Source organism: Ovis canadensis, chromosome 14 (assembly GCF_042477335.2).
Source record: "Ovis canadensis isolate MfBH-ARS-UI-01 breed Bighorn chromosome 14, ARS-UI_OviCan_v2, whole genome shotgun sequence".
NCBI classification, from domain to species: Eukaryota; Metazoa; Chordata; class Mammalia; order Artiodactyla; family Bovidae; genus Ovis; species Ovis canadensis.
The window spans coordinates 66,861,347-66,887,877 of NC_091258.1; the positions used below are offsets into that span (position 1 = coordinate 66,861,347).

At 49.3% G+C, this 26,531-nt stretch overlaps 1 protein-coding gene across 3 annotated transcripts in view; it reads right to left on the bottom strand.

Annotated features, from left to right (window-relative positions):
• PRKD2 (protein kinase D2) overlaps positions 1-26,531 on the bottom strand; it is a 31,381-nt gene that overhangs the window by 3,433 nt on the left and 1,417 nt on the right. The window contains exons 3-17 of one of the 3 annotated variants that reach the window (XM_069549261.1): positions 24,592-24,730; positions 20,398-20,529; positions 17,130-17,284; positions 16,803-17,025; positions 15,468-15,545; positions 15,239-15,392; positions 14,194-14,311; positions 13,838-13,915; positions 12,100-12,358; positions 10,346-10,398; positions 10,137-10,209; positions 9,376-9,482; positions 8,356-8,517; positions 4,415-4,513; positions 201-468 (exon numbers count right to left, since the gene is read on the bottom strand). In XM_069549261.1, the coding sequence (XP_069405362.1) occupies positions 201-468; positions 4,415-4,513; positions 8,356-8,517; positions 9,376-9,482; positions 10,137-10,209; positions 10,346-10,398; positions 12,100-12,358; positions 13,838-13,915; positions 14,194-14,311; positions 15,239-15,392; positions 15,468-15,545; positions 16,803-17,025; positions 17,130-17,284; positions 20,398-20,529; positions 24,592-24,730 (2,098 nt within the window). The remainder of the gene's footprint in view (positions 1-200; positions 469-4,414; positions 4,514-8,355; positions 8,518-9,375; positions 9,483-10,136; positions 10,210-10,345; positions 10,399-12,099; positions 12,359-13,837; positions 13,916-14,193; positions 14,312-15,238; positions 15,393-15,467; positions 15,546-16,802; positions 17,026-17,129; positions 17,285-20,397; positions 20,530-24,591; positions 24,731-26,531) is intronic. The other 2 variants (XM_069549262.1, XM_069549263.1) reach the window with 2 other exon arrangements.

A 26,531-nucleotide genomic window follows, 5' to 3' on the forward strand; every position in this document is an offset into this window, starting at 1 on the left:
ACGTGCTGAGTCCCTCCCCCAAAGTTCCAGGTCTCAGTGCCTCCCTTAAACAGAGTCTTCCGGGTGCTGTCGCCCCTTCATTAGGCTCCACCCTCACGACCACTGGCCTTCTCAGGGCGGCCTCGCCCATTATCCCCACCACGCCCCCACCGCGGGGCCCCGCCCCTCGCTTAAATCCAGGAGTCAAGCTAGCTGCGCACCTCCCGCCGAGATGCAGCTCCAAGGGCAGGCCGGGTACATGAATGCAGCATTCTGGATCTGGTCTTTGATGTCCTCGTCCTCGTTGAAGGGGAACGTGCCGCTGAGGCTGACGTACATGATCACGCCCACCGACCACATGTCCAGCGAGCGGTTGTAGCCCTGGTTGAGCAGCACCTCGGGCGCCAGGTAGGCCGGCGTGCCCACCACCGAGCGCCGGAACGACTTCTCGCCGATGATGCGCGCGAAGCCGAAGTCGCACAGCTTCACCTGCAGAGGCGAGGGGTAGAGGGTCTCAGGGCGTATGGAGGTCATACCTCCCGCCTCTGCACAAGTGTACCGCCACTACGGTATTCCAGACAAAATCGGACGCTGGTTTGAATCCAGGCTCCTCTGCTCACTAGCTAGCTGGGTGACCCTGGGCAGGGGGCTTCCTCTGTCTGGGCCTCCGTTTATTCATCTGTACGAGGAGGAAGATCGTACCAGCGCCTATCTCAAAGGGCTGTCGTGAGGATTACATGGGTTTCATCCATCTAAAGCTCACAGGACAATAAATGCGCGACCTGCAGTGAGGCTCCATAAAGGCTCCCTGCTGCCATCCCTCTGTCACGTCGGACAGGTCTCAGCCTTCTTCTGCCTCTGTCTCTCTCTTGTACCACGGCGATGCTAACAGTCCCTACCTTAAAGGGTAGCTGTGTGAATTGAAAGAGTAAATATATGGGAAAATGATAGGAGCAGCGGCGGGCGTAGAGAGAGCGTCGGGGATCGCAGCTGAGGAACAGTAGTTCTCGAAGCCCCGTTTTTGTCATCCGGGTTAAGAATGTTAACAGCAGCTGCCGATCAGGCTTCCCTGGGGATTAAAGGGCACCCAGCATGTAAACAGCTAAGCACGGCATCCATTGTAATAGGTGTGAACCTACCTTGCCCTTGTTGGAGGCAGTCTAGGGTCATGGATAGGCTTCAGAGCCAGCAAGTCTGGGTTCAAAGTCCTGTCTGCTGCCTACCAGTCCATAGGCAGCTGCCACCTCTATTCATATACCGTCCCTCCCCTACTCAAAACCCTTCTCTGGATCACTATTGCCCCCAAGCCTCTACTGCCTTCAAAAACAGCCACACCCCAACCCCTGACCCAGATCTCAATGTGACAGCCTTTTCCTAGGATCCTTTGCCTTTTAACAGACCTTATAATCTTTTACTTTTCTAAGATCCACCCTTTTCTACCTATCTTATGATGGAATATTAAATGGCCATAAAAAGAAGTACTGACACATGCTGTAACATAAATGGACCTTGAAAACATTAAGGGAAAGAAGCCAGTCACCAAGGATGACATACTATTATTGTATCTTCCATATATGTACACATGAAATACACAATATGGAATATACAATAATATAATATGTCATCCTTGGTGACTGGCTTCTTTTCCTTAATTGTTTTCAAGGTTCATTTATGTTACAGCATGCGTCAGTCCTTTACTTCTTTTTATGGCCGTGTATAACGGGCTTCCCTGGTGGTTCAGATGGTAAAGAATCTGCCTGCAGTGCAGGAAACCCAGTTCAATCTCTGGGTCAGGAAGATCCCCTGGAGGAGGGCATAGCAACGCACTCCAGTATTCTTGCCTGGAGAATCCCAGGGACAGAGGAGCCTGGCGGGCTATAGCCCATGGGGTTGCAAAGAGTTGGACACAACTGAAGCTACTCAGCACACACACACACAAATACACACACACACACATATAGAGAAGTGTTTGTTTATTCCATTTACATAAAATGCTTGAACAGACAAATCCACATAAAGTAGATTAGTTGTTGTGGTTGGGAGGATGGTGCAATTGGAGGATGTTGGCTAGAAGTATGAGGTTTCTTTTGTGGTTATGAAAATGTTCCAAAATTGATCATGGTGATGGTTGCACAACTCTGAATACCCTAAAAGCCACTAAATTGTATACTTTAAAGTGGTAAATTGTATAGTATGCACATTATATCTCAATAAAACTGTTTTTTTTTTTTTTAAACTACACCACAGGGCCTTTGCACAGGCTGCTCCCATTGACTAGAACACTTGTCCCCTCCCCACAAAAAACCTACTCTTTCTTCAGATAAAATTTCTCTGACCTTCCACTGGGCTATACAGTTTGAGCTCATAGAACTGTGTCACAGAACTCATCACAGATATAATTATATTCTTGTGACAATTTGACCAATATTTCATCTTCCCTCTTTGAGCTTTGCTGTCCAGTATGGTGGCCACATGTGGCTGCAGAGCACCTGAATGTGGCAAGGGCAACTGAGAAACTATTTTTTATTTAATTTTAATTAATTTATATTTTAAAGGGGGGGTCCTAGATTTTTTTATTGGATAGTTTTTAAATAAGCTTGGAACAACTTGGGTGTGTCAACCTACTTTCCCAACTGTTAACTTTCTGAGATCTAAGTGCAAAATCAAGTATTTCTCATAGAAATTTATTACCCAAATTGAGATTTACTTTAAGTGTAAAATACACACCAGATTTGGAAGACTTAGTAGGAAAAGAAAGACTATTTCACTAATAATGTTTATGTGGTTGATTACATGTTGAAATGTTAATATTTAGATATATTAGAATAAAGTATATTAGCAAAATTAATTTCACCAGTTTCTCTTCAGTTTTTAAAATGTGGCTTACTAGAAAATGTAAAATTATAGATGGGGTTCACATTATATTTCTTTTTTAATTAATTTATCTTTATGTATAAATTTAATTTATATGGGATCTCTGATTGTGACCTGTGAACTATTAGTTGCATCAGGTGGGATCTAGTTTCCTGACCAGGGATCAAATCCCGGCCCCCTGCATTGGGAGCACAGAGTCTGAGCCACTGAACCACCAGGGAAGTAAGTCCCAGTACATTATATTTCCAGTGGATATTACTGCTCTAAGTTAGGGTTTCTCATACCCTGCACTACTGACATTAGGGAAAGATAATCTTGTATTTTGGGGCTATCCTGTGCACTGTCAGATGCTTAGCAATCCCTCCATGCCAGTAGTAACGCTCCCCCTCAAACAGCTTGTGACAACCAAAAACATCTCCAGTGTTGTCAAATATCCCCTGGGGTGCAAAATCAGCCCCAGCTGTAAACCAGTGGGCATGGAGATGGGGATGTCTCTACTTACTACAGTTCCTAATACTCCAGCATGCAGCTTGGCACATAGTAGGCACACAATAATTTTTAGTTGATAACCAAAATGAACTTTTAAAATGAAATGAAATAATCACAAAAGAGAAATAAGGAAGCAAAAACTTCACAGGGATGTGGAAGGGCTAAATGAGAAGCTGTAGCTAAAGGCCCTTAACCACAGTGGGCACCCAATCAACTGTAGCTGTTATAATCATCACCCTTGCTCAATCTGGCTTTGCTCCAAGGGGATTCTCATCTAACCAGTCAGAGGCTCATCAAAATTGTTTTCCTGGGACTGCCCTGGTGGACCAGTGGCTAAGAGGCTACGTTCCCAATGCAGGCAGCCTGGGTTTGATCCTTGGTCAGAGAACTGGATCCCACATGCTGCAACTAAAAAAGATCTCACATATGGAAGGGAAGATTAAAGATCCCACATGTGGCAACTAATAAATATTAAAAACAAACAAAGAAGAACACCAAAAAACTGTTTTCCTAAGAGACCCATAGAATAAATTACCAGTCGCTCCCCTCCAATATCTGTTCTCTGCTTCTCCCCTTAATAAAAATTCTGTATTTTTAATGAGCCACACGGCTGCTCAGAATGAAAACTACATTTCCCAGCATCCTTTGAAGCTCCACGTGATCAAGTCCTGGCCAATAGAATGTGAGGCGTGCCCCGTGCATGTTCGTAATATTACCTTCGGGAAGGAAAGGGGTGCATTCATTTCTTCTACCCCGTTTCTTTCCTCCCCCACATTATCCTTTTACATTTGAGAGGCGGGGCAGCAGCGGCACAACATGGACCACGAAGACCAGGCAACGCCATAGAGAGGCCAGAACAAGACAGCAGGAGCTGTGGTCCCAACACCATTGCACTGCTTTTTCACCCTCAAAATGATTATGCTGGTCCCTCCATGAGTGAGAAGCAAGCCTCTGTCTCACTAAAGCCATTATCTTGGGTCTCTGTGGCTGATTAATTATCTTGATTAACACAGTCCCCACCCACCGTTAGTGTTAGATGGACTTCCCCAAATAAGGAGGGGACATTTCTGACCTGAGGAAATGGGTCGGCTGATGACAGCAACACGTTTTCTGGTTTCAAGTCACAGTGGACGATATTCTTGAAGTGAAGGTGTCTCAAAGCCACCAGAATCTGAGGGGAGGAGATGGCACCAGTAAAATAGTTAGAAAAGTCCCTGCTGTGAGATTCTGCCTTCAGCAGCCAGCCCTCCAAACCCCATCCATGCCATCACCACCCCCGCCCCCCGGCCAACTCCACTCGCCCCCCCCCTCCCCCGCCCCGGACCAGGAAGGCATTGGAGCACCAAAGAAGAAGCTCAGAACCCCAGAACCATTTCAGTCAAAGATAGAAGCTGGACATATAATTCTAGGGAGACTGAACTGGAGCAGGGGTTTGGGGAAGATCCTGACATCCTGACATGCAGATCCTGCTGAAAAAGAGCTATGAATAATGCAGCGGTTTCAAAGAGGTGCTATTGTGTGATTCAATTTTTAAAAAAATATTTTTCACGGATTAAAACCCTGAAATACTAAACAATTACAAACAATACTAATATGACATAAATCAAACATAACACCCTTAAGAGGCGGGGTGTTATGTGGATGTTAGGTCGGTTTGACAGCCAGCCTTATCAAGGTAGCAAACCTGGCTCCACACTTACTAGCCTGATGCCTACAGCAAGTCACTTTACCTCTCTGGGTCTCAGTGTTCTCACCTGTAAAGTGGGGGTAATAATAGAACCCATCCTCATGGGTTGCTGTGAGCTTTAAGTGAGCTGAGTGAGGTATATAAAATGCTTAGGGCAGTGTCTGGCACACAGCAAGCACTCCATATGAGCTATTATTATTGTTGTTGTTTTGGTTATTATTCTTGTGATGGCCTGTTAGTGGACACCTTCCTGTGAGTGTTTTGAAGAAAACTTTTCCTGCTGTAGCTGTTAATTTAAGAATATTCTATGATGGGAAGGTGAGCTAACTTAAACAAACAAACAAACAAAAAACTGTTGGTCTTCCCTACTGGCTTAGTGGTAAAGAATCTATATGATAATGCAGGAGACATGGATTAACTCTCTGATCTGGGAAGATCCCACATGCTGCAGAGCAACTAAGCCCATGATTCCCAACTATTGAATTGAACCCGGTCTCTAGAGCCCAGGAGCTGCAACTATTGACGCCCTTGAACCCAAGAGCCTGCGCTCCACAAAAAGGGAAGCCACTGCAATGAGAAGGCCACACGCTACAACTAGAGTAGCCACTGCTCGCCACAACTAGAGAAAAGCCCAGGCTACAAGGAAGATCCACACAGCCAAAAATAAAGAAATGAAAAAAAAAAGACTGTTACCATTTCTAACTACTTGTCTATGGAAGCCATGATGTTCCCTGATTCTATATAACTCAAACAAAATGTCAAATTGTCAAAAGTGTGACAGAAGCATGAAGCTGTAATTTATATCTTAGAACGGAAATATTTGGACTTTTTCCTTGTTTTCAGTATGGAAATGCTATTTGAAAGCTACTGCTGAGGTCCAAGTTCCTCACTCTACAGACAGAGAGCCTGGAGGTCCAAAGCTATATATGGACATCCTCTCCTACAGAGCTTCAGTGTACTGATTTTCCCAACCCCTAGTAAATATGGTGAACAAAGAGGGTAGATGGGAAACTGGACAGACCCAGGTTCAAACCTTGGCCAGACTGCTACCTGGCAGTGTGACCTTATACCTGTATGACCTTGGGCGAGACCTAGGAAACCCCTCAACCTCAGTTTCCTCATCTGTAAAATGGAGATTATAGTAATACCTACCTCAAAGATGGTTGTGAAGTTTATAAGTTCATGAGGTATAGGGCCTAGCCTAGGACTTGGGGTGGGGCAGGCAAGAGGCAAAAAGCAAAAATCTGCAGAGAGAGAGAGAGAGAGAGAGCACAGACAAAAAGAGAGAACAAGATGAAAGACCAGAATGAAAGAGAAACAGCCTCAGTTGCTGAAGGCAGGCAGTTTTCTCTCCCCACCTGAAGTCCAGATGGGCCTCCCTCAGTGAGTTTCTATCCCCACCCCACAAGCCAGACTGACAAAGGCAGACTGCTTGGGAGAGCAAGGGTGCTGGGCCTGGAGAAAGGAAGCCAGCACAGACTTTTCAACTAACAGAGAACATGTCCCAGAATCAAGTGTGGGGCCAGCCAGGTGGGAAGATCTTTCCAAGAAGGCTGTGAAACCCCCAAAATGAAAGTAAACACCGCAAACAAAATGAAGAGGAAAAGAAATACTGGGATAAAAGATGGAAACAACACAAGCAACAAAGATCCAGGGTCCTTCATACACAAAGAGCTCTTTACAATTCAATAAGAATACAACTGAAAAAAATGGCCAAAGAGCACATAAAGCACAGGTCAATAAACGTGTGAAAATATGCTCAACCTCACTTGTAATTTTTAAACCACCAAGTGAAGCCATATGAAGTATTATTTTTCCACCTTTAAGACTAGCGATTGTATCAGGAATGTCCTGGCAGTCCAGTGGCTAGGACTCAGCACTTTCACTGCTGTGGCCCACGTTCAACCCCTGGTCGGGAACTAAAATCCCTCAAGCCATGTGGCTTGGGGGGAAATAAAAGGACTGGTGAATATATTATCCAGAGTAAGGACTGAGAAAATAGACACCCTCAAGCTCTGTTGGTGAGAATAAAGATTGAAAGAGGTTTTAGAGAATAACTGGGCAACACCTTTCAAAAAAATTTTAAGCACATTTCCTTAGGCTCGGGAGTCTACTGTTTGAAACATGTTCTATTGAAATCCTCCCACCAGAGCCTGTCGATGTTTGTAGACAAATGTTCACAGGCTGTTGTTTGCAGGAGTGGGATAGTGAAACCAACTACATGCTCAGCAACTGGAGAATTTAGTGATATTGTCATGGGATACGATTAAGAAAAAGAGACAGTTCTGCTAACTACATACTGAAATAGAACGGTCTTTCAGAAGCACTATTAAAGTGAAGAAAGTAAGAAGCAGAACAACAGTGTTATATGTGATGTGAAATCAATTTAAATGTATGTATGTACACACACAGACAAATAACACAAATTAGTTTGACTTTTGGAGAAGGGAATGGCAACCCACTCCAGTATTCTTGCCTGGAGAATTCCATGGACAGAGGAGCCTGGCGGGCTACAGTCCATGGGGTTGCAAAGAGTCAGACATGACTGAGCGACTAAGACACTGTTTGACTTTACTCAGTAACAGCATGCCTCCAGGTTTAAATCCCACCAGCTGTGTGACCCTGGGTGAGTTACTTAAAGTCTCTGAGCCACAGTAAAATGGGAGTAGTAATAACCACTACCACATGGGTTGCTAGGAAGATTACATGAACTAAAACAGTGGCTGGCATACAGTAAGGGCTCAATAAAGATTAGTGACCACATTGTTTATCATTCTCATTATCAGCACCCCCATCTCAGCCCTACCCACTCTGGGTGATCACTGTGCAGACCCAGGGCTATCGAGGTCACTGCTGTGTCCTCACACTGCCCAACACGGGGCCAGAGAGTGTCTGTGTTTGCTGAACCATTTAATAAATGAATGAATGAGCTCCCCAGAGAAAGGCTTCTCTCTCCTTCCCTTTTTCTTCGTGAAGTCAGGCCCAGCGAGCCTGACTCATTATATAAAATAATAAAAGAAAAAAACATTATAGTTATTTTCTATAATATTATTATAACCGCTCTATTATTTTCAACTTATTATGTATCTGTAGTTATTACTCTATTACTGTTATTCTACTGTTCTATCATATTATAATTTTTAAAGTATCATTCTAACACTTTTTCTGATCATTATTACTACATTTTCTCTTATCTGCGATTATGATTCTCACCCAATGTCTGCCTGCCCTTCAGGGCACACAGCACAGGTGCGTCTTGCAGGACAGGTGGGGAGCCAGGCTGGGGAGGCGGGCGGTGGGCGGGGCGGTGGGCGGGGCGTGCGCACCTGGGTGATGAGGAACTTGGTGAGGCGCTCAGGCAGCCGGCCCTTCTCGCTGGAGAGGATCATCTCCAGCATGTCCCCGTGCAGCTTCTCCATCACCACGAACACCTTCTCCGGGGTCTCGAACATACATTCCAGATTGACAATCCCTGGGTGCCGCAGGCTCTGGGGTGGGTGAGGTGGGGTGGGGAGGAGGGGTGGGGGTTAGGATCCAGGTCGCCCATGAGCTTGGGACCCCAGAGGACAAGCCACAGGAGCGGGTGGACAACAAATAAGAGGATGTCCCTGGAGGGCCGTTCCCCTCGGGGGTGGCAGTGGGGGAGGGGAAAGGGTGTCCAGAGCCCCAGAGAGGACCACCCTTCCCACACCACCAGGTGTCCAGAAGGATCTTTATATCATGAAATTGTGGTGAAGGCCCAAGGTGGAGGGAGCAAGAGGGAAGGGAGCCTGAAGAAATGGGAAGAAGCTTTGCGCATCTGTATCTTTTAAATCCCCGCCCTCCTGGCTCTTCCCCAACCCTTGCCTAGCTGAACCCCATCTGTTCACGCAGGTCCCCACCCAGCCTCCTCCCAGGGCCCCAGGCACCAGCCCCACAAACCTTCCGCCTCCCCTCCAATAGCAGCCAGTGGGATCTTTCTAAAGTTCACACATCTGACTCTGTCTCCCTCTTTGCTCAAAATCTTTCCATGGCTCCCTAGTACTCTCAGGAGAAAGCCCATAGGCTGGGACCCCACCCTGTTCCCTAGCCTCACCGCCTACCACCACCTTGCTTCACATAAACCACCTAGTAACCCTGAACCCCTTCAAGTTCCTCGAAGACTTTGTGTTCCCTCTCAACTCTAGACCTTTGCCCAGGCTGGTCTCTCTGCTCAGAATACGTGCGCCACCCCTTCAGTCTCAACATGCATACCGCCTCCTCTAGGAAGCCTGCCCTGACCACCCCCAGACTGGAGGAAGTGGGAAGGGAAAGTCCTTGCAGGGTGGGGATGGGGGCAGAGCGGGAACACAGACTCCAGGGCTCACCTGCAGAATGGCCACTTCGTTCCGGAGCTGGCTCTCCTGCTTGGTGGGGAAACGCAGTTTGTCGATGACCTTTACTGCCACATCCCGGCCTGTCTTCCGGTGCTTCCCTGGACAGAGGGTAGGGGAGGCGGGGGATGAGAGGAGCAAGACCTTCCAGTCCTGGCAAGAGGAAGACCCCACTAGAGACACACAGCTAGAGTTGGGCAGAAGTGGATGAAAGGCCACCAAGGGGCCTCAGAGGGGCCCCCAGGAGTGATGTCAAGGGTGGGGGCCCCTAGGAATAAGGGTAGAATGAAGGAAGGTAAAGTCAGAGCTCTGAGGCGCTGTAACAGAAGAAACTAGATTTGTAACCAATCAGAATCCAGCATCTAGCTCTGTGGCCAATCAGGGCAGAGTTTACCTTCCCTATTAATAACGGGAGAAAGTCACTGGCCTTTCCGAGTGAGAAAACGTGAGCCTGCAACCATCTGCCCCCAGGATCCAGCTTTCCTAATCAACTAGAAAAGGAGATGAGCATGTGGCCAATCAGAAGGGGCGGTCTGAGGACTTCCCTGGTGGTCCAGTGGCTAAGACTCTGAGCTCCCAGTGCAGGGGCCCAGGTTCAATTCCTGGTCAGGGAACTAGATCCCACATGCCACAGTGAAGATCGAAGATCCTGTGTGCCATAAGCCAGGGAAGCCAAATAAGTAAATAATTTTTTAAATCTGGGGCCCAGAAACCCCCAAGACGCCTTTCTAGGTCGGCTCTTGAAACATCCTTACCGCCGTAGACCACCCCAAACTGGCCGGAGCCGAGGACCTCATCTGGGAAGATCTGGTAGACAGTGGCGATGTCCTGCAGGGTGGGGGTAGGGAGAGTCAGAGGAGCACATGAGATGGCGGGTGGTCAAGGAAGCTGGGAGGGTGGGAGAGCCGGGAAGTGGTTTGGGGGCGGGGGAAGGGCACATCCTTGGGTGTGGGTGGGGTCTTACCACATTCTCTTGAATCTGGCTGTTGGACACAGAGATGCTCAGAGAAGCTTGTCCTGGGGAGAGGGGGAAGGCGGACTTGAGGAGACCCCAGGCTCAAGATCACCCATAACTCCACCCTCTGGGGCCAGTAGTTAGACTAGACTCATTCACTAAGAACCTCAGTTTTCTCATCCCGGAGAACGGGAATAAGAAAAGGACCCCCCTCCTAGGGCCAGTGAGAGGAGGAAATGAGAGGAGCTCAAAATATGTTGTCATGAAGCAGTTCACCGAGCATTTCATTCTGTGACCTCAGCACCAAGGGAGGTGTGATGATCCCATTTTACTGAGGAGGAAACTGGGGCTCAGTAGGAAACTGACTCAGGCTTCTTCTCCTGAATTTGCGCCACCTCCAACCCAACCAGGGCCAGACATTTCCAAAGTCCTGACCCTTCTGCCATTTGAACATGTGTCCCCTCCCTGAGGCATATTCAGTCCTTGCCCCTTAGCCTCCTCCCTGGTCTCCCTGTCCTGTCTCCATCTCTCCTATTCCCCCTCCATAGGGGAGCCAGAGGGATCTTGCCAAAGCATAAGCCTAACTCTGTCCTTCCCCTGTGCAAAACCCTGCCATGGGGACTTCTCTGGTGGTCCAGTAGCTAAGACTCCACACTCCCAATGCAGGGGGCTGGGTTCAATCCCTGGTCAGGGAACTAGATCCCACAGGCTGCAACTAAGAGTTCCCATGCCCCAGCTAAAGCTCTTGTGTGCTGCAACTAAGACCTGGCACAGTCAAATAAATAAATATTTTTTTAATCAAAAAAAATTCTGCTATGGCTCCCCAGTGTCCTGAGGGGGAAGGCCAAGTCCCTTAAATAGCCTAACGGGAAGTGTCTGGTCCCTCTGCCTCTTTGACTTCATCCTCTCCCTTGCTGTTGTGCGTTCCTGACACTCAGGCTTCCTCGCCAGGCCTCCCATACATCACAGTCTCTCCTATCTCCAGTCCTTGGCACTTGCTCTTCCCTCTGCCAGGAATGCTCTTCCCCTCACTCTGGACTTGGTTAAATCCTCCTCGTCTCCCAGTCTCAGCTCACATGTCACCCTGGGACCACACCGGATTCCTCTGGCACATATTCTACATCCTACTTGTCATTCTCCCAGGAAGATCAGATGAACATCTGTCAGTTACCCTGGACTATGAGCTCCATAACATAGTAAACCAGGACTCTGATCATCCTTTGCCTCCGCCTGAAATGATTTCCCATTTCCTTTCTCTTTGTTTCACCCCTCCTCGACTTCCAGGTCTTAGCCTGGATGTTGCCTCCTCCGGGAAGCCCTCCTGGACACTCAGCCTGGGTTAGTCACCCCACTCTGAGCTCCCACAGCCCTCTTGCTCCCCTGTCCCAACCCTGCCTACTGTGAGTCATCAGTGTCTGGGGACAGGTCTGCCTTCCTTCTGGGACTGAGTCCCAGAAAAGCAGGTCCTGGGCTGTTTTGGTCACAGCTGGGCCCACAGCACTGTCTGGCACAGGCCAGGCACAAAGGAGCATTAATTAAAAAGTCTGAACTCACAACCTGAAGGAGTCTTTACTCGCCCCGGGACAAGACTCAGAAAGGGGAAGTGACATGCGAGGTCTGGGACTTAATGATTTAGACTGATTTCTGCTGAGACCAGAAGCCACATTCTCCACTCTGCCATTCCCTAGCTCTTCCCTTCTCCAGAGCCCCACCTAAGCCCTCCGAGACCCCCCCTTCCCAGGGACCTGGAGTGGGGACCTTACTGTGGGGTGTGTGGCCTGGGGCGCTGGGTGCATCCTGGAGGATGACAGGCATCAGGGCCTGGCGGATGGCTGTTTCCCAGCCCCGGGCAGTCTCGGCCCCCTGCCCACTAGGCCCTCCTGGGGCCCCACCGGGGGTTTCTCCCACAAAGTAGGTGGCATTGGCAGTGACAATCTCGAAGCAGTGTGGGTTGGTGCCTGGTGGCACGAGGCTGAAGTTCTGGGCTGGCTCCACAGTGAGGATTTCGGACAGTGGAATTTCCTGGCAGGACAGAGAGAGTATGCGTGAGGGCTCCGGGCAGACCCTGGCGCTCTCTACTTAGATGAGCACACAGAATCCAGGTTTGGTGGCGAAGAGCCTGGTTTGCATGGAGTGGTCAAGAAAGGCCTCCTGGCGGAATTTACATTGAAGCAGAGATCAGAAAGTAAGAAGAGGCCAGCTGGTGGAGGAATATTGGGGGGAAAGCATGTGAAAAGGTCCTGAGGCAGAAAAGGCTTGTGTTCAAGGGACATGCCATATCCCCATTACATGGATGGTGCCTGGCACAAAGTAAGTATGCCGGGTTTGATGAATAAAAAAGGGAGATCAGGCTAGGGCCAGCTCTGCAGGGCCTAATGGGCCACAGGCAGGAGCCTGGGCTTTGTCTCCAGGGCCCTGAGGAACCATGGAAGGGTTTAGTGCAAGGCAGGGAGCATTTCTCTCTAGCTGTGTATGGAAGGTGAATGAGAGAGGATGGGACAGAGGAGACAAGGAGGGAGGCAGAGAAGGAGAGAAGGTGGAGGGTCTATGGAGAGGAAGAATATGCTTTGGCAAGTGTTAAAAGACAAAAGAAGGGAGGAAGAAAAGAAGGAAAGAATGAGAAAGAGAAACTTATGAAACCAATAAAGGCAGGAGCCAGGACTTTACTGGGGGTCCAGTGGTTAGGACTCCGAGCTCCCAATGCAGAGGGCACAGGTTCGATCCCTGGTCAGGGATGATCCCACATGCCGCATGGCCAAACCAAACAAACCAGGAGATGGAGATGTTGCAACGGGGATGGTGTTTTAGATAACATGGCTTGAGGAAGACGGGAAGGATGAGAAGAAAGCAGCCATGGGACGGGTTAGGAGGATGCTCCAGAGCAGGTAAACAGTGAGGTGTCTGGGTTTTATTCCAAGGGCAGTGGGAGCCACCGGGAGGTTGTAATGGCTTTAAAGGACTCCTCTGACTGCTCTGTGGAAAAAGACAGTGAGGGCGAGGGCAGAAGCAAGGACCGGGGAGGAGACTCGCTGGAACCCGGGACTGGCATGGGAGGCACTGATGAATAAATACAAAGAAAGAATTCAATAAATTAACTATAAAGTAATAATGATAACACACTTGAAATTACTGGGAGTTTAATGGAGCTTAACATACGCCTGGTCCTAAACTAATTGCTCCACAAAGATTATCTCTTTGAATTCCGGCACAGCCCTGAGGCAAGGACTCTTCTTGGACGCCCTTTACAGGTGAGAGGCGCAGGGTGCAGAGAGGTGGAGTAACTTGCCTGCGTCCCCCAGCTGAAACATGATGGAGCCAAAAACCAAACTGAGGGCACGACGTCCACGTGGGCGACACTTGCTGATGGGAATGGAGCATGCAAGCAGGGGGTGGGCAGAGGGTGTGATTCGCAGGCATTTGGCTGAAGCAACTGAGAGAGGAAGGGAGAATACAGCGGACAAAGAGGAGAGCGCTGGGGGACCTGGGAGCCAGAAGGCCCACCTTGTAGTATCTGTTGGTCGTGTTGTTCTGGAAGAGCGTGATGCACTTGCAGTCCAGGCGCCAATAATGCCGCTTCCTCTGTCGGGAGAGGCGCTTGAGAGGGTGAGGTCATCCGCCCCCCCATACTACGGCTACTCTGACTCGAACCCCAGCCAAATTCTAGCCCCGCCTCACCCCTGACCTTGCCTTAGTCCCGCCCCCAAATCCCGCCCCGCCCCCAAACCCCTAGAGCCACCCACTTCTAGCTCTGCCTCCAGCATGACTCCACCCATTCCAAGCCCCAACCAGCCACGCCCCCTCAAACCCCACCTCCTCCAACTCTAGCCCCACCTACCTGGCTCCCCGCCCCTACTCACCAGTGTATCCCTGTTGCTGTAATGAACCACCCAGCCTTCTCGAAGCGTCGTGCTGGATTTCCGCGTTGTGTGTCGCACTGACTGCACCACCCTCATTAGGGGGATGTACCCCAGGGAGCTGAGAGTCGGAGAGAGAAGGAGTTACAAGCAGAAAATAACCATAGTGCCTGGGGCTACAGCAGGGGGAGGGGTGGGGAAGTGGGAGTCAATCTCTGGGTAGCTGGGGCCATTTCGCCAGCACTTTTTTGCCTGTGTTTCCAGATTTACCATAAAGAGGAAGGCGACTCTTGAGAGACCCACATTAAGAGGCTGGTTTCCAAAGTCAGGCTACCTGGCAAGTACTAATCTCTTCGTGCCTCAGTTTCTCCACCCAAAGGGGTTGTTGTGAGAAGTGAAGCCCTTCTTAGGAGCTTAACAGAGTGTTTGGCACATCGTGGGCCCCCAGTAAGCGGTAATTAGTTCTGAACCCACTGATCGTGGAGCCAGTTGTGTGACACCGAGCAAGCGGCTCAGCCTCTGTGCCGCTGTGCACATCATGCTATTGTTACAGTGCGGAAATGAAGGCAGAGAAAAATTAAGTGTGCAACTCCAGAGCCGACAATCTCTTGATCCCTGTGTGAGAACCTGGACTGGACTGACTGTGGCCACATCTCTTTGCCTCTCTGAGACTCAATTTCCTCATCTGTGAAATAGGCTGCCTCTCCCAATAGCCCTCTCTTCTTAAGTGCTTCAAGGTCCAGCTCTGATAGCCTATCACTCTGTTAATGATAGGAAAGACCTGGGAGAAAGGGATTCTGAGGTTCCAGGCGGCCAGAGCCGGTGGCACTAGGAGGAAACTCGGGGTGACCACTGTGATCTGAATACCCCACCCCCTCCCTGGTTTCACGTCCCATCCTTTTCCCCTCATTCTCCCTGCGTCCACCACACGGGGTTGCTTGCTACTCCTGCAACAGGTCTCAGGAAACTGGGAAATAGAAAAGTACAGGGTGAAGTCAACCCACGGTAGGGATGGGGAAGGGCCTTTGCTGGATGGGGCCCTGGGTACCTCTCAGATTTGCCCCCCTCGCCTTCCTCCTCCTCGCTGGCATGGAGAGCATTTTCCGAGTGGGAGCCAGGGATGAAACCAGAGTCATCTGGCTCATCCGTGAGGGAGCTCTTGTCAGCCTCGCTGAAATCAGTGGCCTCCTCCATGGGCACATCTGGGGGGACAGGGAAATCAGAGGGGCCTCCACCCAGTCCTGTCGCCCTTTCACTCAGCACCCCTAGCTTCTTACCTCCATTGATGAGTGCCTCCCCCAGACAGTCGTTAGGGACGCGGGTGGCGCAGCGTTTGTGACAGTTGAACTTGCAATCTGGTGGTAGGAGGACAAGAAATGTGGAGATGAGTGGGAGGGGGAGAGGAGAGGTCACCTGTAAGGGTTGACCCTTGACCCCTAGCCCCCAGGCTCAAAGAGTCTGTTCTCGCTTTGTGGAGCAGGAAAGCTAACTGATCCTACTCTGGTCATCCTGCCTTTGAGACAAAGTCCTCAACTATGGAGTGGCTCAATTAAATGGAAGAGGGCCAGATGAAGTGTTCATAGCTTTACAGTCCTAGGACTTAAGGAGTCTAAATTTGGTGATACACTTCTATGATTCTAGACTTCTAACCCTCTAGAATCTAAGAGTGTCAAAATTCTTAGGATTCTGTACACCCATTAACCTAGAACTTAATGTTTCTATGGTTCTTTAGCTCCAAACACCTAAGGTTCTAGAATCTGCTTGTTCTGATGAATCCTAGAATTGGATGGCTCTAACTTTTTACGGGTCTAGACTTCTGGTATTCCAGAATTTGGTCATTCAAAGTTCTGGGATCCTAGATTTCTAGGATGCCTCCAAGGCTATATGGTTCTAGACTTTTCAAACTCAAATGTGTTGTTTCTAGGTTTCTATGATTCTCGCTTCCTATGGTTTTAAAGTTGTAACATTCTGAGAATCTTTTCTTTTTGCTTTAAAAATCCCATGTATTTGGAAATTAAATGCCCACTTTTAAATGATGGGTGTATCTAAGAAACCATAACAAGGATATAGAAAATATTTGTCATAGAATAGATATGAAAAGAGAATTTACCAGAATTTGTTGCATGCAGCTGTAATTGGCTCAATGCAATTAAATATACTGGGGAGTCTTGAATAAGGTATGAAAACAATGGACATCTGAGAATCTATAATTTGAGAGTTTTAATATTTCTGAGTCTAAGGTTCTGTGATTCATTCTGTTGAACCCTGTGATCCAGAAGTCTTGAAACATGTTTCTACAATTCTGATTTGAGAATTCTCAAGTTCTACAGTTTTAGAATTCCATGCTGAGAGTCATATGAATCTAGATTTCACAGGTGCTAGGATTACAAGTTTCTAAGGACTGAGGTTCTAGGATTCCAGAATTCCAAAGGTTCTAGAACACCAGGATTCAGGGCACTCCCCTCTGAGACCCTGCGCTTCTTAAGAACAGGCCAGAGGTTCTTGTTTCCAGCCACAAGCCCAGCTGAGATCCTAAGCCTCTTAGAGTGTGTGTGTGGGTGGGGGTGGATTCTGACTCTGTCCCCACCTCCACCCCGGGGGCCCTTGCTGACCTTTGCACTGCAGGCCCTGGCGAAAGAGGCCCTTGAGGAGTTTCTTGCAAGCCTGACAGACGGTGGGCCGTGTGTAGCTGTGGATGAGGAAGGTGTGTGGCACCTTGACCTTGGACAGCAGCATCTTATCCAGCTCGATGGGGCGACCGGTGTAGGACGAGGCCGAAGATGAAGAGGAGGACGAGGGAGGGCGGCGAGGGATGAGCTCGGTGGTACTACGGCTCTATCAGACGTCAAGAGTGGAGGGGACACTGTAGTGAGCCGTCCCCACACCGGAGCCCCCTCACCTTCCAGCCACTCACCCTCTCCATTCCCCCAGCCGCTCACCAGCTCATCAGGCATGCTGAGCAGGGACTCAGAGGTGCCCAGGCGCACCGAGTGGCTGCTGGCCAGAGATGTGGACGACAGGCGTCGCTTGCGTGCCCCGCTGCAGTTGTTGGGGATGCTGAAGGCGCAGCGCTTGTGGTAATTCAGTCCGCAGCCTGTGGAGGGCGCCAGACGGTCAGATTCATAGCCTCTACCGGGTCCGGGCTCTAAAGCTCCGCTCACCCCCTCCTCCTCCTTTTCTGAAGCTCTGGAATAGAGCAGATCCCTTGAGATACCTCTTCCTAGTGTAATTAACTTCAACGGAAAACTACAAAACCCAATTCAGGCAGAACTGCTAAGGGCTGAGAGACTGCAGGAATAAAGGTCTGGGGAATTCCCTGGCAGTCCTGTGGTTAGGACTCTGCGTTTTCGCAGTTGAGGATGCCGTGCAATCCCTGGTTGGGAAAATAAGCTCCAAGATGCGTAGGGCAGCCAGAAAAGAGAGAAAGAAAGGTTTGGGCCACCACCCTGGGCAGGTGAGGTGTTGGCTGAGGGCGAGGGAAACATGGACCAGGCAGTGGAGAAGGAAGACAAGGAAGCCAAAGCCACGTGGCTAGTTGCAGCCCCGAGGACTTCACAGTTATGACTATTTCTTCCTTACTTTGTTATGAATACATGCGGATACCAAATATTTTCTTCTTCCCTCTTCTACCCCGTTATCCTATAACATATTAATAATAACTAGCTTTATATCATGGGCTTTCCTGGTAGCTCAGACGGTAAAGCGTCTGCCTACAATGCGGGATACCTGGGTTCGATCCCTGGGTGGGAAAGATCCCCTGGAGAAGGCAATGGCAACCCACTCCAGTATTCTTGCCTGGAAAATCCCATGGACGGAGGAGCCTGGTAGGCTACAGTCCATAGGGTCGCAAAGAGTTGGACACGACTAAGCGACTTCACCTCACTTATATCATGATAGTAAGTTGTTGTTCAGTTGCTAAGTCGTGTCTGACTCTTTTGCCACCCCATGGACTGTAGCCTACCAGGCTCCTCTGTACCTGGGATTTTCCAAGGCAAGAATTCTGGAGTGGGTTGTCATTTCCTTCTCCAGGGGATCTACCCGACCCAGGGATTAAACCCTCGTCTCCTTCATTGGCAGGCGGATTCTTTGCCACTGAGAAAACTGGAGAGTCCCAATATCTAAGTTACAGGATATCAAAGGAGAAAAGGGACTATCACATGAGGGCATTGCCTTCTGGAGAAAGAGCACATTTTCAGTCCCACTCTGGATGGTTGTATCATATCAGGTGGAAGTGTGACTTTGTTCTTTCTTTTCTATTTTTAATCCTTGACCATGATAGAGTCAGGCTCAGCTTGTCATTTCCTACTGGACTTCCTGAATGCTTCTCCATACATCTCTGATAATTCCAGATGACTCCAGGACTGCCCTCTGGAGCAAAGAATCTTCCTTCAGGGACTCCCTTGCCTAAGACTCCATGCTTTCCAATGCAAGGGGCCTGGGTTTGATTCCTGGTCAGGGAAATAGATACCACATGCTCCAGCTAACAGCTGGAATGCTGCAACTAAAATCCAGCGCAGCCAAACAGATAAAGAAATACTAAAAAAAAAAAAAAAAGGAAAGAAAATGTTCCTCCATCCTTTGGAAACTTCTTTTGAAACATCTCATGAAACCTGTCTTCTGGCAGCCTGCCTGCTACAGACTTTCCTGCTCAGCAATTCCTCCTCCTAGACAGTCTCGAATGCAAAATGTCACAACTGCAAATGCAAGCCTCAGGACCGCTGTTGGCACTGCTAGGAGTTCCAGGATGGCAAATCGCACACAGGAACCATGTCTCAATTTGTCTTTAATCACTCACATGCTTCACAGAATTTCAGAAACTCATCTTTGACTCCTAGCACGAATACCAAAGTGGAGTCAATCTCCTGTAGGAAGGTTGTCACTAGCATTAAGGACAGACATTTGGGCCTCTTTTAGAACCATGTGTACTTGGACCATCATCTGTGATGCCAGGCCAATGAAGTCCACTTGGAGAATGGCCATTAGAACTTAATGACACCAGGAACACACCGTGATGAAGGTTATGCAAACCAAGACATCAAGAGTCGGATACGATGTGTGGACGATGGCAATATTGATAGCAGCTTTGAATGCACTAAATTGGCTTTTGTGGGCCTAATACAGCTATTATCTCTAGAGCCCTTAAATAATGTCACGTGTATTTAATTATGCTTTGCTTTTTGTTGTTGTTTTTTGGCCATGCGGCATGCAGGATCTTATTTCCCCAACCAGGGGTCGAATCTGTGTCCCCTGCAGTGGAAGAGTGGAGTCTTAACCACTGGCCCACCAGGGAAGTCCTCCACAAGCATATTTAGGGCTGCCGTTGCTGCTCAGTAGCTTCAGTCATGTGCAATTCTTTGCAACCCCATAGACTGTAGCCTGGGCTTCCCTGGTGGCTTAGTGGTAAACAATCTGCCTGCAATGCAGGAGCCGCAGGAGACATGGGTTTGATTCCTGAGTCAGGAAGATCCCTTGGAGGAGGGCATGGCAACCCACTTCAGTATTCTTGCCTGGAGAATCCCATGGATGGAGGAGCCTGGCGGGCTACGGTCCATGGGGTTGCAGAGTCGGACATGACTGAAGCGACTTAGCATTCATGCAAGTATTTGGCGATGTGATTCAAGTCCACAATCAGCTGACTTTAAGGGAGGGAAATCATCCTAGTTAATCTGGGTGGGCCTGTTTCAGTCAGTTGAAAGGTTTAAAGAGTAACCTGAGATTTCCCAGGTGGAAAGACGTTTCAGCTCTTGCCAGAGCTCCAGCTTGCCCTTCCTGACGACCCACCCCGTGGATTTCAGAGTTGCCAGCGGCCACAATCCTGGAAGCCAATTCCTTCCCCCCAAATCCCTTAATATGTGCTCCCCACAGGTTCTGTTTCTCCCGTTGGTGCCTGACTGGTACGGGTTCCGCTCTCTTCTCCATCACCCCTTTTCTACCCCAAAGCCTCTGTCTCTTACGTCTCCCTCGGAGCTCCACCTCCCAGTCCCCCCTCCACCCCAAAACCGAGTCCCACCCAGATCCCGCCCCCACCCAGGCCCAGCCTCCTGCCCCACCTCCAGGTCCTCTCCCAAGCCCTGCCTCTGGGCGCTCACCTCGCCTTCCGAGCTCCCCCTCTTAGGCCCCACCTCCAGGTCCTGAGCTCCACCTCGGCCCCGCCCTCGCGCCCACGCCCTTCCTCTTGGCCCCGCCTCCAGCCCCTCGGTCTCTCACCATCACACTTGAGGCCCTGGCGAACTAGGCCGAAGAGCATTTCTCCGCAATGGTCGCAGAAGGCAGGCGCTCGGTACGAATGCACGGTGAGGGCATGCGGGCGGATCTGGAAGTCCTCAAAAGTGGCCGAAGCTGCAGGCAGCAGGGAGGGGCGCATGGTTGAGCCGCGACCAGCGGTGGCCATTTCAGCCTCCGCGTTCCCAGGTTTCTCAACAGTCCTCCCGGCTGCAAGGTTTGATCTCTCTTTCAATCATTTACTCGCATCCTACATTCGACCTGGGTTCAAATCCCAGCTCCACCACTGGCCAGAACACCTATGTACCTATGCCAGGAGCTGAGGGGAGGGGGAATGGGGAGTTGTTTAATGGGTACAGAGTTCCAGTTTTGCAATCTGAAAGCAGTTTTGGAGGTTGATTGCATAACAATGTGAGTGCGATGAACACTGCTAAACACTGGACTTTTAAAATGGTTAAGATGGCAGTTTTATCTTATGTATATTTCATCACAATTTTAAAATGTTTAACTAAAAGAAAATACAAATGCTTGGGTCCCACCCTCAGAGTTTCTGATCTACTTGATCTGGGAAGTGTAAAAAAAAGAGAGAGAAAGAGAAAGACAAAACAAAAGAAAAATACCTATGTTTCTCACTTTTCCCATCCGTAAAATGGAAATTCAACAAATAATTACTGGATATTGTTCCAGGGGCTGGGGACACTACAGAGAACAACACAGACAAAACCTCTGCCTGGCCTCTAGTAAGGGAGACTGACAAAATAAGGAAGAGAAATACTCTCATTTAACAGTCTCTCAATCTAGCAGTTACTCTGTGCCAGGCGCTATGCTAAGTTGTTGTTGCTGTTTAGCTGTTAAGTTGTGTTAGAGTCTTTTGTGGAGTCTGTAGCCCGCCATGGGATTTCCCAGGCAAGAATACTAGAGTGGGCTGCCATTTCCTTCTCCAGGGGATCTTTCTGGTCCAGGGATCACACCTGTGTCTCCTGCGTTGGCAGGTGGGTTCTCTACCACTGAGCCACCGAGCCACACTGTGCTGAGTACTTTATAATATTAACAAATTTACCCTTATCAAGAGCCCACTGAGGTACATGATTATCCCTATTTTCTAGATGAAAAGACTACAGCGCAGATAGGTGAAGCAATCTGCCCAAGGTCAGTTAGCAAGGTGCAGAACTCAAATTCAGATCCAGGCCAGGGTGGCTCTAGAGTTCATGCTTTTAACCCTGTACTTGAGAGTGTCAGTTGCTAGTCGTGTCTAACTCTTTGCGAGCCCATGGACCATAGCCCGCCAGGATCCTCTGTCTGTGGGATTCTCCAGGCAAGAATACTAGAGTGGGTTGCCATTCCCTTCTCCAGGGGATCTTCCTGAGCCACTATACATACTGCTTCTGAAATTTTTAAGCAATAAAATATACACTAAGTGAGAAGTCAGTAAATGCTTGGGAGAAAAATTAAGCAAAGAGGTTAGATAGGGAAGATGCAAGAGGTACCATTTTAAATAGGTGGTCAGGGGAAGTCCCTGGCGGTCCAGTGGTTAGGACTTGGTGCTTTCACTGCCTGGGGCTGGGGATCAGTCCCTGGCTGGGGAACTGAGATCCTCGAAAGCTGTGCTGCATGGCCAAAATAAAATAGGTAGTCAGGGAAGGCTTTCTTGAGGAGATGACATGAGGATATAGGCCTGAAAAAGGTCAGAGTCTGGGCCACGAAGGAATCTAGCACAGAACAGGCTCAGTATCTTTTTTCTTTCTTTTAAGTATTTATTTGGCTGCACTGGATCTTAGCTGTGGGATGTGGGATCTAGTTCCTCAACCAGAGATCGAACCCGGGCCTCCTGCATTGCGAGCACAGAGTCTTAGCCACTGGACTACCAGGGATGTCTCTGTGCCCAGTATCTTAATACTATCTGCTTACAGTTCTTTTTTATGAGTTAAATGAATATATGGAAAGCTTTATTTTTTTGTTTTGTTTTGTTTTGCGCCTTACCACATTGCTGGTGGGATTTTACTTCCCAGACCAGGGATTAAACCTGGGCCCTTGGCAGTGAGCTTGGAGACCTAACAACTGGACTGCCAGGGAAGTCCTGGAAACCTGTTAAAACAGTGCCTGACACAGAGAAAATGCTCAATAATATGTTAGCTATTGTTTTTAAAGTTTTGTTTTTGGACTAAATCTTGTTGGGCTCCCTACCCCCACCCCAATTTTTGTCTATCATTAAGTTACCTTTCTTATATTATGCAACTGAAAGGGGACTGGGTTCTATGTGCCAAGCACTGTTTACACACTCAGGATAAAGCTCTGAACAAGGGAGATTTTTCGCCCCACTCTCAGAGAGCATTCTTTTAGGAAAGAGACAAGAAACACACACACACACACACACACACAAAGAATAGGGACTTCCTGGTGATTCAGTGGCTAAGATTCTGCATTCCCAATGCAGGAGGCCCAGGTTTGATCTAGTCCAGGGAACTAGATCCCACAAGCCGAAAAAAAGACCTGGCGCAGCAAAATAAGTAAAGAAATGTTAAAAAAAAAACAAAACACCAAAAGCCAAAACCAAAAACAAAACAGCAAGGGCAAAGGCCCTGAGGTGGGAGGGAGCTTGGCTTCTTCAAGGGACAGAAGGCAGACAAGATGGTTGGAAGAAAGAAAGAAGGACAGTGTTAAGAGATGAATTCACGGAATTGCCACGGGCCAGGTCATGCACAGCCTTGAGACCACATTGAGGAGGAGTTTGCATTTTTTTCTTCCAAGGGTACTGGGGGGCCATGGGAGGATTCTCAACAGTGGAATGTCATGAGTTGACTTAGGTGTTACTGCAATAATCTAGGCAGGAAGTGATGGCGGCTTGGATCCATGGAGAGAATAAGAAATAGCTTCAGGATGTAAATTAAGGGTGAAATCAGTAGGTCTGATGATGGACCAAGTAAAGGGGTACGAGAAAAAGAAGAGTCAGGGATGACCCAAGGTTTGGGGCATGAGCACCTGTGTGAATGGTGATATCCTTCACCAAGCTGGAGAAGATTGTGGGAAAGGAAGGGTTAGAAGGGCAGGGGACTTCCCTGGTGGTCCAGTGGTTGAGACACTGCGCTTCCACTGCAGAAGGCATGGGTCCAATCCTTGGTGGGGGAACTAAGATCCCATATGCCCAGTGGTGCAACAAAAAAAAGAAGGCAAAATCAAGATTTCTGTCTTGGACAGGCTATATCTGAGATGCCTGGAGGCACCCGGTGAAAGCATCAAGAAGACAGCTACATGAACAAGACTAGGGTCTGGGGGGAGACCAGGATGCAGATAAACATCCAAGGGTTGTGAGACTCCAGGAGGGAGGTAAATCCAAACTTCTAATTGTCATCCATCCATCCAGCAAATTTTACTGAGCATTGCAGCACTCAGGGTGGGGGTGGAGGTGGGGGCAGGGGGGGACACACAGCCTGAGTAAGGAAGGTGCTTCCCATCCACCTCAGCCTTTCTGAAAGAACCAAGGGCTAAAGATTCCTCTAAGTGCTGAGAGCTTGCGCATCTATCAAATGGGAATGGCCAGTGGGTGGGCTAGATTCTGGCTGAAAATCCAGGTGCCCGGGGTTTCATCTCCTGCTGCAGAATCTGACTGAATTAAGCATGTCATCGAGAGGAGACACAGACAGCAAAACATTTTGAACTTTATATCAAGGTGACGCGTAGGTCTAGAAAGGGTCAAATCAGAAACACATAGCTCCATGAACCGTCAAACTGTTTACGCCGTGTCACCAGCGTCCTGATGGATAAATGGAAGTTTCAACCACTGTGACCCGCCCCCCACCCCCTCGCCCACCGCAGCTTCCTCAGAGGCACCCACTCTCCTGGCTTCTGCCAAAATAGCGTAAATGTCTTTGTGCTTCGTAAATGGCATGATTCAATGCCTAGCTTAGCTTTTGTCCCTTAAGCAAGGTGTGTGAGATCCATCCGGGTTGCTCTGGCTCATTTACGTTCAGTGCGGGGCGAATTCCACAGTGTGCAGGGACCACATCTACCCATTCCGCGAAGCGGGAGTTTTTAAGAGCTCCCGCGGGGCTAATGATTTGCTGCCAGTGCTTAGAACTGAAGAATTGAGTTTCTGGGCCTACCCCGCCCCGCCTTCTACCGATGTCCCGCCCCCCCCACCCTGCTCGAGGCTCCGCCCCTAGGCGGGCCTCGGCCTCTCACCCGACAATACCACCTCCACCAGGTCGCCCTCCTGGATGTCTCCGACAGAGCGCACCAACTGCAGGAGGTTGGCCGACGTGGGGTCATGTTTGAAGAGCAGGATCTTGTCGTAAAGGCCGTAGAAGCCACATTCGGGGAACTGAGGGGGCGGGAGAGGGACGTGGTGACGGAAAAGCTCAGAGCAGCGGTCTGGAACCTTCCCGGGGCAGGGCGGTCTGTTTCCCCCGGAAACTCAAGAGACCCCGCAGCCCCTTGCTTCCTGCCAGTACCCTCCCAAACCCAGCTCGAGCCGAGCCGGGCAGGGTGCCAGAGACCCAGGTGTAGTGGGCGAGAGCTGCCTGCCAGAGTTGGGGAGGGAGATTGGCTCTGGGATCTTAGGGACCTAAAATCTTCTGGAAGTGAGAGGGGCACGGCTGAGTGAGCACCCCTTCCCTTATCTCCACACCACCTCCTGCTCCCGCAGCACCCCCCGCCTCCCCCCTCCTTGTCCCCCAACCACCAGTTTCCTTCCTGAATCTATTGTCCCTGTTACCTGGCTCCACGCCCAGCACTGGGGCTGGGCAATCTGGAAGGAGGAGATTTAAGACTCCTGGTTGGAGGGTGGGGTGGGGGGGTGCAGAAAGTCTAGGGCTCCAAGGAGTTGGAAGATAGGCAGGGTGCCCCCACCCAAAGCCCCAAGGACCCAGGTGCCCCGGTCCCCAGCTTAGGGAGAGGGGGGCAGGAAATGAAACCTGTAGAACAGAAAGTGAAACCACCCAGGTGGAGCCGCTGGAAGGAAGGAAAGAGGCCCTACTACACCTGGACAGGGGGGCAGAAAAGAAAACTGGGGTGAGGCCTGAGGGGGTGGGCTGAGGACTTGAGCAAATAAAGAATCTTACCCAGGGAACAACTGATCTCCCCCCAGCCTATTTCCCCAAGGAGCAGGCTGAGTTGGGTGTGGGAGCTGGTTGAGGGGAAGAGGGGTTGGTGGCAAAAGGAAACTAATCTGTTCTTGCTGCTGGGAGAGGGTCCCCAGGTGCCAGGACTCAGTCCTGACTGCCCCCGGGGGTCTTTCTCTAAGTTTCTTTGTATGTAAAATGGGAGAGTTGGCCAGGTTCCTCGTGCTTTCTCTGAAGCCCAGAGAATCCATTCCCAGGAGTCTAAGAAGATTCTAGAATTTGACTATTTGGGGATTCCAGCATGCTCCTATGATAGGATTCATTTCTAGATTCCAACAAATTATTATAAGGTTTAGACTTTTAACTACCTAGATTAGCAGTAGCCTAATGTTTTAATGTTGTAGGGATCTGCCAAACTAAGATTCTAATATTTGAATATCTTAGTCTGAAAGATTTCGACAACCCAGGGTACCAAAATTTTAACATTTTAATGCTCTAGGATTCTAACAACATGGGGATCGAATATTCCAACATTTTAATGTTTTAGTATTTCAACCACCTCAGGGTCTAATGTTTGAACACTTCAATACCAGAGGAGTCGGTCACCTAGCAGTTGCATATTCCAACAATGTAGAATTCTAACATTTTTAAAGTCAAAAATTCCAGCAGTAGAGTAGCCCACTATTCTAACTTTCAGCATTCTAGAATTCAAGCACTGTGTCCCACATGATCTTCCCCTTGACGAGATTCTCCAGGCCTCAACCCCAGTGACTGTGATGTCCAAAGCAAAGAGTGGGGTGGAGTGGGGAAGGCTCGTGTTGACAGGCCAGCCTCAGAGCTGAAGGGTGGGGACACTGATCAGGAGCGGGGACAGAGGCCTCAGAACCTCTGGGGATTCTGAAGAGGCGTGCCTGCCCCTCCACACACACCTCCGGCCTGGGGGAGGGCAGAAATTGGTCTCTGAGACCTCACTTGCCCCTGGCAGTTAGTCCGGTGTGCACCCACACCCACACCCACACATGTCACCCGATCGCCCAGGCCGGCCCGGCTTCAATTTCTCCT